Below are 17852 nucleotides of genomic sequence, written 5' to 3'. Positions count from 1 at the left end.
CACTGTTGGCGGTGCTATCCCTACGAAGGTGGCCCTGGAGATTATAAGAAAGCTGAACAAGGCTTGAGGATCAAGGCAGCAAGCAGCACCCTTCCATGATGTCAGCATCAGCTGTTGCTTCCAAGTTTCTTCCCTGGGTTCCTGCCCTACCTGCCTTCAATAATGGACAGTGATATGGAAATGTAAGCACAATAAATCCTTTATTCCCAAGCTGTCTTTTGGTGATGGAGCTTTACCACAGCAATAGACAGTGGCACTAAGGCAAGCCCTAATGTTGAATTATTGCAAAGAATAAAGCAGGTTTGTTTCTGAACAATTGGTTCCAGATGGTGTGTATTTAAACAGCAGTGTCCTTACTTTTAAACAAAGCTTAATCTCTATCATTGTCTCCTTAACTCTAGTTTCAATTAAGGCATTCAGCAAACATCTAAGCATGTAAAGTAAAAGGTGACAGAGGGTGGGTTTCCATCAAGTGGTTCGACAATTTATCATTAAAACCCAAGGATTTGTGTGCGGTCATCTCCTTCTCGGGATTTCTTTCAGAAAGAAACTTCCTTTCCATTCAACAGTATGTGAAGTGGTGTCAGGGACTGCCTCTGTGGTATTTGTACTAACAGCTGTAATGGTCAAGTGATCAGTAGAGAGGCTACTTCTCTCATAGAACGAGTCATCCCCTAGTGTGCCCTGGCCCATTTCCTTCCTGATTACCACAAATTTCATTCCCCAAAATTATGTTTGAGGTGTTCATGTGTACATGTGTGTGTACTGTTGTTGTTGTACAAGTGTACCTGGGGTAAATGTGCTCACTTATACCTGTGTGGGAATGTGCACATGTAGAGGCCAAAGGCTAATGTAGAATATCTTTCTCTATTGCTCTTACATTATTATTTCTATTATTATTTATTGACATAGCCTCTCATCTAAACTGGAGCTCCCCGATTTGTCTTAACGAATTAGCCAAGGAAGCCCCAAGAATCCTCCTGTTTCTCCTCTCCAGCCATGATTCTAAGCACATGTTACCATAACTGGCATTTTACATGGTTTCCTGGGATCTGAACTCCTTATGTTTATGCTACAAGTGCTTTCCTCTCCCACCCTGAGATGGACTTTTTATACTAAATATTTGCATTCCAGGAACAGAGGATGGAGCAGAGACTAACCTATAAGCTGCCTGACTTGAAACCCATCCCATGGGCAAGCTCTCATTTCTAACACTATTAATGGCGCTCTGTTCTGCTTGCAGACAGGAGCATGTTGTCCTCTGAGAGGCTCCACTCTGCAGCTGACTCAGTCAGATACAGACACCCACAGGCAAACAGTACGTGGCACATAGGGACTCTTATGGAAGAATAGAAGGAAGGTTTGTGAGTCCAGAAGAGGAGGGACTCCACAGGAAGACCAACAGAGTTAACTCATCTAGACCCTTGGGACTCTCACAGACTGAACCACCAACCAAAGAACAGACACATGGTGGACCTAGGCTTCTCACTCATATGTAGGAGATATGCAGCTGGGTCTTTATGTAGGATCTGAACAACTGGAATGGGGGCTCTCCCAAAAGTGGTTGCCTGTGTGTGGGATATGTTCTTGTAGCTAGGCTGCCTTGTGTGGTCTCAGTAACAGGAAGTGCCTAACCTAGCAGAGACTTAAAGTGCCAGAGTGGGACAGATATTCAGGAAGGAATCTCAGAGAAGACATGGGGGAGTGGTGGGGAGAGGATTGTGGGAGAGGTGTCTGGGAAGCCGGCAGTGAGAAGAATGTAAAGTAAATAAGTGAAAAAAGTAAAATTAAATTGAAAAAATAAACCCTGCACAAATGCGAAAAAATTTTCATTCCAATCACATTTCAAAGAGATAACCTTGCCAATTTTTTTTTTCCTCTCCCTGACGGTTGTCTTACTATTAATTCCATTTAAGGGGTTTCAAACTTTCTAATTTAATTTCAGTTCCTTGATAGTGATCCCTTTAGGAGGTACAGCAGGAGGCATTTGCCATCTTGTTGAAGTTGAGGTTTAGATATATTAACATTGCTATCTTTATTATGATTTTATTTACATATTTTGTGTGCATGCCACAGTACATGAGTCAAGGTCAATTTGGCAATAGGAATCCTTGCTTTCCAAGGTGTCGGTGCCAAGGATTAAATTCAGGTCACTGTACTTTTGTTGATAAGAACTTTTATATGTCAAATTATCCTCTTGGTCTAGTCATGGCTATTTTCACATAAATGTTGGGAAAGGGAAAGGAGTTGAGACCCAAGATTTTTTTTATCTGTAAGAAAGTCATCCACTTGGAAATTGAGTATGTTTACAGGGAACCTCCTTGAATGTAATCTAGCATACACTTTGCTGAGCTCCATTTTAATTTTCCAGAATAGGATAAATGATGCTCTTTGTTCCACTACAACATGATCAGATACAGTATTCTGAAAAATGACTGAAGGAATACAAATGCCACTCCTTCAAGGAGCTTTGTAAAGGTAATTTTTTTTTTTTTTATTTAGCAATGATAATTGTCTCCTTGAAGGCTTATTGCTGAATGAGATCACCGTCTTTTGTTCTTTCTGAACTCTGGCTGTCTGGTTCAACTCAGCTGTTTTGTCTCAAACTCCTCTCCATGCTGACTGATTCAATTTGACTTCTCTCAGCATGTTATTGAATTGCTCTGCTTGGTTTCAAATTAACTCTAGCAATTGTTAAGGTCTAGGTAAAATATGAAGGCCTAGATAGAATATTAAGACCTAGGTAGCAGTCACCTGGCTAGCCTGCCATTATACAGAAACTTTCTCATAGGTTTCTGCTGCTACTAGCCAACTTCCTAATGCTAAGATCGATTACATATTCTGTTATGTTCTGTGTCCTTGGGAACCAACTATGATAATATGCACCACAATGTTCATAGCGGCTCTATTTATAATAGCCAGAAGCTGGAAGGAACCCAGATGTCCTTCAGAAGACGAATGGATACAAAAATTGTGGTACATATACACAATGGAATACTACTCAGCCACCAGAAACAATGACTTAACCAAATTCTTAAGAAAATGGCTGCATCTAGAGAATATCATCCTGAGTGAGATAACCCAGTCACAAAAGAACAGACATAATATGCAGTCACTGATAGTGGGATGCTAACCCCAGAGGCTTGCACTCCCCCAGAAACAACTCACAGACTGTATGAAGTCCAAGAAACAAAGAAAACAAAACAAAACAAAAAAATATTTACAAAACAAGAAAACTTTAACTATTTCCATGTTACATTTTGTTTTACATGTACTTTAGCTCATTGTAACTATTAAGTTTTCAAGGCATACTATCAAACCTTGAAAAAAATCAAGTACTGACTAAAAAATATATTCACATGGTTTTATGTAAAAATTATGTTAAAATCTGAAAAAAGTACTGACAAAAAATGTATAATTTTAAGCAAAAAATGTTTAAAATCTGTACATTTATCTTTGTTTTGTAAAATAAAGTTGTTAAAAAAAAAGTCAGTGAAAATGTTTATGTAGTTACCCACAAACTTGTACCCAAACTAACCACAAAATGGCATTTGCTGTGCCATAGCTTTTGTGGTATAAGCTACCTCTGGGATAGACCCTGGTGTCTTATATCATCTACACTAATACAAGAAATTATTTGGAATACGATTTCTATTTTAAATCTTAGTGCAATAAAATCTTAAGGTCCCAAGACCTCTCTAGGAACTGACATCCTACTAAGCAGGAAGAAACATGTATGTGGGTATGTGACCTCCTGGTTGGCAAGTTAAGATATGAATGTGTGACAAATCCCATCCTTGTAAACCAATTAGGACATGAATATTAGACAAGGCAAGTCCCCTCCACAGTTGAACTCCCCAACCAATGTACACCAAAAACATGTTCCTAAGGAAATGCCCTACCCCTACATCCTGACTGGTGAAATAATGTGGCATGGTTATTTGTGAATTTTGGGCATAAGAACGCCTGTAGGATCTTAACTTGAGGTCACGGTTCAGTTTCTGAATCAGAACTATGGTCCTGGTGGATAAGTCGTGGGGCACATGCTCAATAAACTATGCTTGTCTGAGTGAGATTGGTGTTTGCGAGGAATGTGAGGCAGTTCCTAGAACCCACCAACAATTTGGGTTGTTGAGCCTTCTGGCTCCTTCTTATTTTCTGGTTTCCATTGCCTCTGCTGACCTGCCCCTAACTGCATGAACTCAGGGATGAGCCCAACTCCACTGCACTGTACTTGCCTCAGTGACCCCGGACTGACATCTCTCTTTGTGCTGCTCTGAAATACCTTCTGTTTCCTGTGATGTTTTCCTGAGACTTGGGCATATCCTCTCTCTGACTCCTTCTGTCAGATCTTTCCTTCTACCAACTAATTTTATCTTAAAGGTTATTTACTAAGACTATGCCTGCAGTCCAGGAAGATCACAGACTTTGAAGGTCTTTGGATTTAATTAGAGCAGTCAGATTGATAGATTAAAATTCCTCAACCCAGCTTTCCCTCTTAACTTGTGTTCCTACATTTTAGTTTTATTATTTCATTCTAAATTAGGTTTATTGTTAAGTGCTTAAGTGAAGCTCTTTATGAAGGTAATTTGTGAGCTTGTTAAAAATTTCTTCAGATACAAAAAAATCATATTGACATTCAATAACTAGTTAGAGGCTAAAGTTCTAAAGAAGACAATATATTTTCTTCTGAGTAACAAAAACTACATTTAATTCAATTCTTAAATTTTCATTCAGACGTGATTAAAATGATCTTTTAACATTAGTTTACTTATATTAATTATAGTCTCTATGAACACTCTGACGATTAGATACATAACTTCTCTGAAGCAGGGGTCATACAGCTTTTTGTTTCTTTTTGCTTCTTTGCTTCTCTCTCTCTCTCTCTCTCTCTCTCTCTCTCTCTCTCTCTCTCTCTGTCTCCCTCCCTCCCTCCCTCCCCCCTCTCTTTCTTTCCTTCCTTCTTCTTACTCCTTTCTTAATCTCTCCCATACATGCATTTTAATAGTTTCATTCTGCATTTCCTGTCTATCTTGAAGTGACACTCTTTCTAAGCTGACTGTAGATCCATGGTCCTCCTGCCTTATTTTCTTGAAACTAGACTTAAAGGCATGAATCAGCAGACGGGCTGTGTTTATGACAGACATTCCCATGAGTGTGAAGATCAAGCATCTTCACATCTGAATTTCTTAATATGAAAGTTCACCAGCATAAGTAGTCAGAGATGCTTTGTTCATTTCTTGAACAATATATATCTTTATTCCTTAAGAATCCATGCATCTTCTAAAAACAGGTTTTAGAAAGTTTAGCTTTTCTGAAAGTTTCTTGAGACAATTTTCATTTTCTTTCATGGTTTTAAAACACTTGATGATTTTAAGGATAAAGAAGAAATAATACTTGACAGCTCCTTTTTTTCCTCAAAGCTCTTGTGGTATGAATTCACTATGAAATTATGAAATCTACTGAATAAGGAAACTTATTATTTTAACTTTTAATATTTCCATATATGAACTCTCCTAACATTTATTATTGTTTTGGTTTGGTTCTATCCTCTAAAATTAAATACTGAAAGTGCCTGTCGAGTTTTGTAGTTTTCCTGCTAAACATAGTAAAACCACACTCTAGCAGCGTGAAACAAATATCACCTTCATAAGAGCAAGGGAACATTTGACTTTCAAATTAAAAAAAAATAACAGCTGAATCCCTGTTGTGAAAAAGGCAAAAATCAAGTTCAGTGTAATACTGTGTACTGGAAAATGGCTGTAAGTACGTGTTGACTGTGTGAGTGTGCCATCATAGGCTCAGTTAGACAAGACAGAGTACTGAATACTGTCAGCACACAGAATTGTGGGTAGAAGCTGACACTGTCATAAGGAGAACTTGCATATGCATAGGTAGGTGAGTATATCCATATGTACATTCAGATACTGCTATATGCATATTTACTTATTTCATAAGTTTTCTAAAGATCTGTTACTTGATGACATAGAAAGGCAAAGCATTTATATACTTTTACAATTTTATTTATACCACTTATGGAAAAGCAGAGTTGTTACCACTTGATTGTTTTTCTGACACAATCTTGCTGAAGAAGGCCAGCATAGGAACTGGCTTAGCTTCAGATCCCCATAAATCTGGCTCCTTCACCTGCATATACCATGGGCACCAGTAATCTGCTTGGTGTTACATTGCTGTGCCCAGAACACACCCAGCCACCTCAGAACTCCTCAATCCCTTACCAGTGTTCTTCCATGTGGAAAAATAGGATAAGCTCCCTCGCCTCTGTTAGCAATCAATTTTAGAAATTTTTACCAAGTGAATTTCAAAAGGAATGTGAATACCAGGAGGACCAGTCTGCACTGAACTAGCTCTGGGTTCCCACTCAATAAGGCAAAACTGCCCTATATTAACCTTTCATGGATGTTTCATAATTTACCATTTTATGTCTCTGTGTAATCGGACATGCATATAATTGTGATCAGATATATCCCAAGGGGAACTGGGCAGTAGAAATAGGTTACCGTGATCTAATGTATCATTCTCTGTAGAGAATTACTCTAACTACTCCCTGCTTAGGAAGCAACGCTGCCACCTCTAGAATTCAAAAACAACATTCTGGATTCATAAAGCTATCAAGCTTTATTGCAAAACTATGAGACCTTATTTCTAATTCTTTGGGAAAAGAGCCAAGTGTTTGGATAGAGCTGGACTATGTTACCCATCTGCAACACTGTGTCTGCATCCACAATGGACTTTCAAACTGGTTTCTCCAAATTTGTTAAAGCCAACTATCATGAAGGTCAAAGGAATCAAAAGGAGTTAGAAGTATCTGTATATATTTTCATTCGAAATGTGCATCTATGAATAGCCTACAACGAGTGTTTGTTCTAAAATGTGTAATGTGTCTATTCACTGGGGCAAAACCTTCTGCCTGGGTTCTTATTTGTGAATATTAAAGAGTTCTTATGAAATATAGGCATACAGAATAATATGTAAAGAATGAAAAGAGTCAATTGAAAATGGCTTACTCAAACTCAGAAAAAACTCATTGGTGTGATGTTAGGCACCGGAAGAACATGTTGATAACCTCTGTATCTCTTATTTATATAAACAGAAGCACAATATCTACAATAATGATTATAAAACATAGAATTTTGTATATTTTTCAAAAGCGCACAATTTACTTGACTTATGTTTATTACATATACTCTCATAAATGTTTAATCAGTGTGTACAACATATTCTTGTATTTGCTATGTTAGATACTCTTCTATGTAAAAAATGTACAATGCCCTTTAGTTTACTTTTTAATATATAGATTAGATATACATATAGATTAGATATAGATATAGGTTTAGGCATAGATATAGATACAGATATAGATATATAGATGATGGATGGATGGATAGATATGCACATATATGGATAATATTAGTTGCTATTTTATAACATGTCATGTTTTAGCTGCAGTTCAAGTTCTAGTTTGTAATAGATCTTGAGAGGAGTTTAGATCGATGTTTGTAAAAACTTGTGAAATTTTGTTTATAGCTTATAAAATAAATATGACAACAATTCTAATAAAATGTTTAGTATGTATTTGATCTGAGATGCTACCGATATACAAATATACCAAATATATTGCAACCTGATCATATAATATATGGCATAGACTTTTTCCCATTAAAACATATAGAACCTGATATGCTGCTCTATAAAGAATGTAAATGAGTTAATGTGGTGTCAAAAGAGTCCAATACCAGCTTCTGATATTTTAAAATGTAAAGTGTGCATTCTGAATTATGAAATGGAGCATTTGCACATATAAAAATACAAACAGATGTGGGCTATTCAAATTAGAACCTAAAACTGCTTCCATTGAATGAGCTTCTTTGAATTGAATTTAAACTAGTACCTCAGTGAAATAGTTTCCCTGACCTATAGGTAACTGAGCCGATTTATAAATTCTCTGCCTTGACCACTTAAGTAAGAAAGATATTCTCAATGTTTTGTTGGTTCACAATACCACCATAGCAAGAATACAAAGGGATTATCTAACATAAAAAGATATTAACTCACCAACACTTGAAATGTGTGAGTTTCTTAAACTTTACTCCAACCTTTGAGCTAAGCATTTCTATCGATGTCTTCTGAAATGTCGAGCTCTTTGTATAAATGGCACTGAGTAATAGCCCAACTCAATGACCTCAGGCCACTGGAGGCTGTGTTATAATATATGGCCAGAATTACAAACCAGTCATCTAACCTTCTCTTTTCTGGAGTTCAGTAGGCATTGAAACCAGTTAATAAATGAAGAGTTCAAGAGGGCTAGAGGTTAATAAATAGGAATTTCAGATGTATGTATGGAGTATGTAGTCATAAAAAAAGCAGATAGTTTATTTTAAAAACTTAATTTTCAAATTATAATGTATTCGGACAGGTTTATCATAAAAGAATCTGTTATATTTGGATGGACTAACATACTGTTCAAAATTTGTCTGTCTCTAAAGTTCCTGTGTTCTTAATTATTTTAGAACAGTTACACACTGAAATAGTTTTCTCAACTGAGTGTTTCTTCTAATACCACTAATCCATTAACAGTATTCATCTTAGCAGGCATTTTATGCATGTTAGTTATGATAAACTTTCATGCCTCCTCCAAGTTTATATGATATAAAGTAAATTTTACGTGCCCACATTTTAGTTCATTTTATGGGAGACATTTACTAAAAAAATATTTGCTTTTATGGGTTTCACTATCACATATTCTTATTTAACATGGTTTATACTGTAGTTTGTTATTACTTTTAGAATGTATTCAAAACTGCTTGGGGACTTTTTTTTACTGCCCCTTTGCTAATATATTATAATTTCCTGTTTTATATATTGAATAGATTTGTATGTGTGTTCTTTCTTCCTTCCTTCCTTCCTTCCTTCCTTCCTTCCTTCCTTCCTTTCTTTCTTTCTTTCTTTCTTTCTCACTTTCTTTCTTTTTGTTGTGTATGTATTTTTGTACTTGTTTGCATGGTCTGTCTCTAAAGAGACAAACACCTACATAGTTGGGTGGGTGGGGAGGTGGGAAACATCTGGCTAGAGTTGGAAAACAGGGAAAATGTGATTGGAATACATTACATAAAACGTTTTGTTAAAACATTAAACAGAGCCCAACTCTTCACTCTATAGAGCACACGAACAATTTACCTTATCTTTTCTCTGCTTTTCATCCTGGTATACCGTCCAGTGTTCTCCATCATTGCTGTAGGCTAGTTTATACGAACCAACAAACTGCACATGACCAAAATCCTTAGCTCCTTGTGTAATGATCCCTGTCACTTTGGTAGGGACAAGAAGATCAACCTAAAAAGAGAAGAGAACATTCCTTAAATGTCTTGAATTATCTCATTGTAAATCTGCAAATCTTTTGAACTCAAGAGATTAAAAACCATATATGCTAAGTAAAAAAAAATTTGCTGGTTATTTGTACTTTGAAAGAGATGACTGCATTTATCAGTGGCTTCTATTTAGAGTTTGCTATCGTAGTCTTGGTCAACCATACCAATTGTCTTAAAGTAAAGTGATTGTCAGTTTAGCTCACCAGTTCTTCTTCTATTTAACTGTTTTACCTATATTGCAACCATCTGATACAGTCTGAACATTTGTGCTTATAATGTAATGTACATTGCATTTGGTATTTGATAATTGAAATAAGATTCTCACTGGCTTTTGTGAATTTTGTTCAATTCAGGAATATCTAATTTAATAATAGTAATAATTATGTTCTGAAAACGTCCCTTTAGAAAATTATAATCCCAAATAATTTGAGGATAGAATCGAGTGTTGGGAACTAAAGGACATACATAATGGGTAATGGGAAAAAGGGAAAAGAGAAGAATGAAAATATGAAGTGTAATTACAGGGTCTGAGTTGTTATACTTTGTCTTCTTACAAATGAAGTGAATGAAAAACTAAATTCTTACATATTAAAATTACCAAAATATAAATAAAATCAGGGGCTAGGGATGCCTTTCATGAAACTTGACAGAAACCATTCCCAGACACTTTGCTTATCTTTAAACTCATTCTTATCCTTTTTTAAAAATAACTTGCAACACTAAGAAAAACTAAATTTAGAAACATTTTTTTTCTTGGCAGGCAAGTTTTGAAGTCACCTTTGCTTTTATTTTGTGTTCCTTGATCTATAGATTTCCTTCTTTCCTGTTCAGAGCACTGTCTTTAGCTATTTCCTCTGACAGAATTCCATGCTACTTCCTTGATCTTATCTCTAACCAACATGATCCCATGAGTGACCTAAGTACTTTCAAACATCGTGTTCTTTTGTTTCCATTTCAAGTCTTCTCTCTGATGAGATTATAAAGTAACCCCAATAGATGGCCATAGTCAGGTATAAGTGCTGACTGGCAATAGATAGCTGGGGTGTATAAAGAGTGTATTTGGTGACAAAAATATGTGAAAATATTTCAAAGAGTTACACTTTGAGATAACACACACACACACACACACACACATATACACACAAACACAAAGCATGTATACAAATGCATATATGTGTGAGTATAATTAAATTTATATGGAGTTTTTCTCATTTAAAAGATCCGTTAAAATAGTAAACTAAATAGAAATGATTGATTAAGATAAAGGGATTCCTCTACCAGTCTGTGAATATTTCAGGATGAAATATTATTAATGTGAAATGTCATCTAAAATATCCCATGAGTAAAGCAAGAATGTCGAAAGGCAAGCAAACTACCCTGGAAATGGCTGCTGCTCATCTTAGGAGTGTTCCTGTGCACCCCACATTTGGTGCTTTGATTAGACACATACTGTATTATCTCTTTACACACGAGGAAATAGATACATAGAGAAGCCACAAAACCACTACATATCCCAAAGGCAAACAGTGAATAAAGAACTTGAGATTCTGTTATTTCATTTCCCCCTCCACCCTGGGTTCACATGAATTCTCCGATTTGTACATCATACTTTCATTCAAAATGTCAATTATTTTATCTTTTTTTTTTTTTCTGGGACTAATGGATTGTTTTGAAGGGATTTCTGCACTCATCACACAGATTACAAAGAGAAACAAAAACAGTGCTGAATTCCCATTAGGAGAATTCTTTGAATTTTCACTCTGCTCTTCAGCTGACTGAGCTTTAATTGTCATACCTCCAAACTTAGTTGCTCAGAGACACTTAGTCAAAGCCTGCTATTAATCATAATGTTTTCCTTCTGTTGACATTCAAAACTTGTAAAAGAACGAGGTACCGGACATGAACCACTCTGTATCATAGGGTTCAACCCCTGAGGATCTCAATGGCTCAGAGAGCTAAACTCAGAGAAATGAACCACTCAGCATTGACGCTTTAGCTCAAAATGTCTGTGAATCAGCTCAGATGTGAGGAGGAATTTTCCAGCCCATTTTTCTGTGGTGATTTCTACACTCATCTGGGTTTCCTGTGAAGGGGGTGTTGTGGAGATTTTTTTTCCCCAAATTGTATGTCTTGGTTCTTGCCAACAGATATGTTTTTCACCCACACTAGCTGCTCCCTTTCTCTAGCCTTTTTTTTAAAATCTAGAAATGTTTTTCGTTTTCCTTTCAGTTAAGCGAGCCTCTGTTCTTAAACAGGCAGCATAGGCAGCAATCTGTTTCAACCTGGATTTTATCCTAAAATTCCCTGCATTAAATTTAGAATGCCAGCTCTAAGAAGGCTTCTTTCAGTACAAAAATAATTCTAAGTCCCATGTAAAATGAGCTGAAACAAGGCATGCACAGAACTCGTCCAGAGCAATACACAGTCCAGAGACTATGGCCTGTGCCGTGGGTTCTCATGTAAATCTGAGTTAAAGGGAAACTATAGACTTTCTAGACTAAATACTGTTCCTGTAGACTTCACTTCCAGAGGTTTCATTAGAATAGGATGATTGAGAAGACTGGGCTGGCTCATCGCTTGACTTTTGCCCTTATGTCTAAATTGGATTGACACAGACCTGTCATGTATTAAGTTGTTAGCAAGAGTCTTGTAAGTTTCATATGGAGCTGATGCCTTACCGGGTCCCATGAACAGGAGCAAACCTAAACTGTAGAAAGCTGTTATGTGTCCTTCCAGAAAATGCCATCTGACTTAATCTTGTGCTTTCCATATGGCATGAGAGTTTTGGTCAATGAAATGAAGTATTGTAGTTGTAGCAAAGGGATTGCCGGCCAAAGCAACCAGCTATCAATTCTTTCGTGTTTCTAAACTCAGTTTTAATAGTTGGTGACTCTCTCTCAACTGGAAGTGATGGCTCCTTGCTTTTCTTTGTTTCTCAGTCTTTTTCAGTCTCTTCATCAGAAATGTTAAGTGAACCACTGCCTGGTGGGTTGTGAGAATAAAATTAATATGCAACTCAGCACGTGTAATATAGAATAAGTAATATGAAAAACATTAATTAGAAGATCAGGTAAAAGTAAAAAAAAAATTGACTATTCTGTCAGAACCTTGACAGAAGGCTGTAGAAATGGGGAAATGTATGCCTAGAGTTGCATGTATATAAACATATGTATACAGTAAACATAAATGGCCATGGATTTGATGGAATATAGGGAAGGGTACATGGAAGGGCTAAAAGGGAGGAAAGGAAGGGAGAAATGTAATTATATTATATCAAAAATTAATAAAAGAATAAAAATATATTTATAACATGAAAAAGTGAGCTGAAGTCTATTTTGATCATACGTTCAGAGTGTACACAAAGGTAATCATTTCTTATTAAAGTAGTGAGAAAAAATTTGATATAAACAAAGTTCTTATTTATGAGTAAAATCACTAACAGAAATATTACAAACAACTCTATAAATGTTTTGCATCACTGTTTAAATATTCTTTTATACATTATATTAATATAGGTTAAGCCTGTTACATTGAAATGCTTAGGTATTTTATACATTCAGTAGAAATATACTTTCTTTATAGGTTATTAACCCATTGTGGGATAGATGTATGAAGGCATAGTTTGTATATGTTGCAGACATAATATCTAGAGAAAATTGGTTTTCAGTAGGCATCGGATGTTATCCAAATGGACAGGTATGATAGAGCCACACACTTGTCCTTATGAACACTTATTTTATCTAAACATTGAATCAAACAATTATATAAATGCCAGTTAAGCAGAGATTATACAATAACTCTTACTTGCATTTGAACAATGTTGTTATCATGTGTTGCCTGTGCTTTCAGAGGAAACACATGTCAATTAGTCTGTTATGTTATTACGACTTATTATTCACTTACAGTATGTGATTTGATCTTCATATTCTAAGGTGTAGAATACTTAAATGCTCTATATTGTTGGTAATATATGAATCCTGGAACCCATTATTATAATCTCTGTAGTGCCATGTTTAATTTCAAAGGTAGTTTTAACCATTTAAAACAGTAACTGATTTTCTTCTCTTATATTTATTTTAATAATAAAACTTGAGCAATACAACATATGCATGGTGCTAGAAGAAGCTTTCTGAGTGCATGTGGTTTTGCACCATCACGTTTGCTGGACACCTGGCATGTGGCAACATTCCCAACATCCAGTTCTCACCTCTTCTGGTCTCCAGTTAGAAAAAAATTTCCATTTAATGGCTAAATTCAATTACAAAATACACATAGATGTATGTCAGCTTGAACTTTCTCCCCCACTTGCTGTTGGCTTGTAATGTTTACCTTCTAAAATGATGAACTTATGATGATGCAAATTGGTCGACTGAATATTTTAACTTGGTGATTTGTTGTGGTAATTATTTTAAAAACAAGTGTGTCCTTTTTCCAGGTACTAGGGGCACATGGCACATGCAGTCGCAGCTGCTACGTCGCCACGTGGTCTGAAAGCTGTGGTCTGAAAGCTGTGGTCCTCTAGGGGGGTAGTTACCATGCCTGGCACACACACACATCTCGTTCTCTGGGCCTGCGCATGCTCTCTCTGTACATGCGACAGAGCTGGATCGGCACTCTCCAGCTGCCTCTCTGCCATTGCTTCTACACACCTTCCTCCACAGCCTGGTAAAATCAAGGTTCCAGACACTTGTGATTTAGCAATTAGATTTACAAGTTAAATTCTCAATCCATGATGCATCCAAACAATAAATTCACTGCCAATTAATAAAGATAAAAACTGACCACTTAGACAAGATAAAATGGATCTAGTTCACCTTGATTTGAACCATCCTCATCTATAGTCTCTGTCCTGATTCTTCCTTCTTTCTCCTCTCTCCTGCCTTACCAAAACTTGGTCCCTGTCCTCTAGCGTCCAATCATGTATCGCCTTGACCTAACTAGCGCCAGCACTGCTTATAGACATCAATCTACAGAGATTAAGAGCCTGTTAGAGATAACCGTTTAATTTTAATAATCTTTTTATGGTAAAAGTAATTGTGTGCTGAATAACAATCTACGAGGAAGGAGATAAAAGCAACTTTGTCTTTTAGGTGTAATCATTCAGTCTCTTATTTTTCTGTTTCTGAAAAAATTCCAATGTTTTGCATTAAAATATAACTTTATAGATGATTTTTAAAATTATTAAAAATCTGTTTATTTTTCATTCATTAATTAGTTTGTTCACTTTACATCCTGAGGGCAGGCCACCTCTCCTCCCAAGGATTAAATATTATTTTTAAATATAAGTGCTAGTTTGCCTCTTATTTTGATAACTACCAAAGACAAAAACAATTTGAGGAAGGAAAAGATGTATTTAGATTCCAGCTTACAGCCCATCACTAAGGGAACCTAGGACAGGAACTCAGCGCAGGATCTGGAGGCAAGAATTAAAGTAGATACTATGGAAGAATGTTGCTTTTTGATTTCCTCCTGGCTCCCACTTGGCTGTATTCCTTGTATAGTCCAAGCATACGTGCCTAAGGCTGATGCTGACACATTTGAGCCCTCCAAATTTCTTGGCAATAAGGAAAATCCCTACATACAAGCCAAGGAACCAATGGGATAGAGAGAATTTCTCAGGCAATCTGTCTTCCCAAATGACACCGTGTTCTGTCAAGTAGACATTAATGCCAGGCTTGACATCACACACCGGAGGCTGCGACACTGTCCTGATCACCTCACCACTCAATTTCCAATGTAGTAATTTATGGCAAACCTTGCTCATGAGGAGTTCCATAAAAATCGCTTATAAATAAAAACAAATGGGTTCTGCTCTTCAATATTTCCACTAAAGTGAACCTTTTCAGAAAACCCCATTGTTCTTATCATCTAGTCACAAGATAAAGAAGGCTAAAAAAAAATTGAAATTAACACAAAATATACAGTTGTGAAAATACTGGTATCAGAGTACACATAGAAAGAATGTGCTTGCAGTGAGCTCTAATTGTACTATCTGAAGTTAACACCACTTCTTTATTCTTTGGTTTGTATATAATTTTTGCATCGGGATATTTTCATATGCTTAGATCTCATTGTACATGCAGCTTGGTAGTGTTGTACGTTTGTATCTTGAGTGTTTCACACATAATCATAATGGTAATAATAGTAACCAACAAAAATAAGTTTGATAATAAGTTGTGGTTAAAGAATAAATTATATTCTTTATTATAAATACATGCTCTATGAAAATTATTTTATCCGTTCATCTTGATAGTCATTTGTCTGCAGTTTTTTTTACGTACAGCCAGAATATATGCTAAGCTCCATTTATGTTTCATTGTTCATTGCTTTTCTGTTTCTTTATAGACCAAAGGAACCTGCTATTTGAATCACAGCATGCATTGTTTCAATTTGTTCCACAATTAGAGGCTTTCATTCACTGTGTAGGTATTTCCCTCTACTGTTCACAAAATCTCTCTTATAGAAACATTTATGTTTATGATACCCCAATAAAATGGGAATATTAAATTTAATGTCCTCAAATGGCACTGAATGACATTTAATTTTCATTTTTCTATATACACAGTCTAATGAAATTATTGAAAATTATTTTGAGTTATTGAAAATAACTTAATAGTTATATAAATTATCTCCAGTTTACACAGGAAATGTGATCTATTCACCCTAAGTACAACTTGGCAACATGGATTTTCTAGAAAACATCTTTGATTGTTTTTCAAGTTACATTATCACAATTTTCTGAGAATCAGAAACATCATGAAATTACAGCCCAAGTATTCCATGCTTGTAAAATAGAAGAAAATTTGCTGTAAAATGCACCCTGTAATGTGGTTTTTTCATAATAAAATAAGACAGTTGGAATGGAATAATAATACATGTGTATGGAAACAATAAAATCTCATGTCTCTTCCTCGTTAAATGGGGGGATTATATTTGAAATATAAATACAGAGAGTATCCAATAAAATAATTTTTAAAAATGTACAGTCAAGCAATCTATAGATTACGCTTTTTAGTGTCGTCTTGATCTTCTGATTTACATTTGAATGACTACTTAGATGTTATTGATACTATATCTAGTATTGGCATTTCCTATAGATGAACATGTACTTTTATTTTATATTTGATATCATCTTAGGTAGAATTTCTATTACTGTGAACACACACTATGAGCATAGCAACTCTTATGAAGGAAGATAGGTCATTGATGGCTGGCTTTCATTTCAGAGGTTCAGTACATTTGTTGTCATGGTGGGAAGCTTGGCCATGTGCATGCAGACATGGTCCTGGAGAAGAAGCTGAGAGTTCTACATCCAGTTCTGAAGGCAGCAAGAAGAAAATGCCATACAGCACCTGGTTTGAGCATCTGAGACCTAAAAGCCTACCTCCAGTGGTGCTTCTCCAACAAGACAACACGGACTCCAACAAGTCCACACCTCCTGGCATTGCCACTCTCTAAGGGACTATGGGGGCAGTTTTTAGTCAAACCACCACAGACACTATAACACTTTAACCATTCCTTATTCAAATATAACACATTTGTTTTGTATAATATTTTGTGTCTTTTTTATTTAAAAAGCTTTATTTTCAAATAATAATCTTTTAACATGAGTATTAATTGCAAAAAAAACATAACACCATCTGCCTTATACTTACAAATGAAGCTAGGATAGCATATGTCTCTATATACTCCAAGAAGAAATGAGGAACAATTGGATATATCTGAGGGTTTTTCCTTCCCTTCTTCTACCCATGACTACCAGACAGCTCAGCTCAGCACAGTTGGATATGGCAGACAGGCATAAGATTTTGTTGGTAAGGATATAAGAGCATGGAGGCAGCTGATATTGGAGAACTAGTAATCTGGCATGTTGAAACTTTGCATTTGAAAGACACTAAGGAATAGACATTGTGTCTTCATGAGAATGAAATTAAGTAGGGAGACAGACTGCAAAACATATAAGACAATATGTGCTGACTTTAAAGTGAATGAATATAAGATAAAATAGTTATCAATTGGTGTTTTGTTTTGCAAGAATATTCACGATGTGAATGTTTATCTTTCCCAATTCTCTATAAACAGTCAGCTAGCATTGTTGCATAAGTACATTTGCTGTTCCTTGCCGGTCCAGATGACACAGCACACACACAAGCATTGATAAAACATTGTCTTTTAACAACACTGCACTGCTATGTCCTAAGTTGTGCACATAATAAATCTTGGAAGTGGTGACATAATACTATCATAAATATAGCTCTATGTTTGCTTTTTTGCTTGACTTTCCTACTTTATAATTCATGTCACACCAGTCAGAATGACTAAGATCAAAAACTCAGGTGACAGCAGATGCTGGCAAGGATGAAGAGAAAGAGAAACACTCCTCTATTGTTGGTGGAATTGCAAGCTGGTACAACCACTCTGGAAATCAGTCTGCAGGTACCTCAGAAAATTGAAAATAGTACT

At 35.9% G+C, this 17852-nt stretch overlaps 1 protein-coding gene across 2 annotated transcripts in view; it reads right to left on the bottom strand.

Moving 5' to 3' along the window:
- Window positions 1–17852, bottom strand: part of EDIL3 (EGF like repeats and discoidin domains 3) — a gene marked incomplete at both ends in the record, with an annotated part of 432246 nt that overhangs the window by 14598 nt on the left and 399796 nt on the right. For both annotated transcript variants that reach the window (XM_080924947.1, XM_080924948.1), the window contains one exon: window positions 9199–9354. In XM_080924947.1, the coding sequence (XP_080781073.1) occupies window positions 9199–9354 (156 nt within the window). The remainder of the gene's footprint in view (window positions 1–9198; window positions 9355–17852) is intronic.

The sequence above is a fragment of the Micromys minutus genome (genome assembly GCF_963924665.1).
Source record: "Micromys minutus genome assembly, chromosome: 11".
Classification (NCBI taxonomy): Eukaryota; Metazoa; Chordata; class Mammalia; order Rodentia; family Muridae; genus Micromys; species Micromys minutus.
This window is presented reverse-complemented; position numbering and strand designations above follow the sequence as displayed.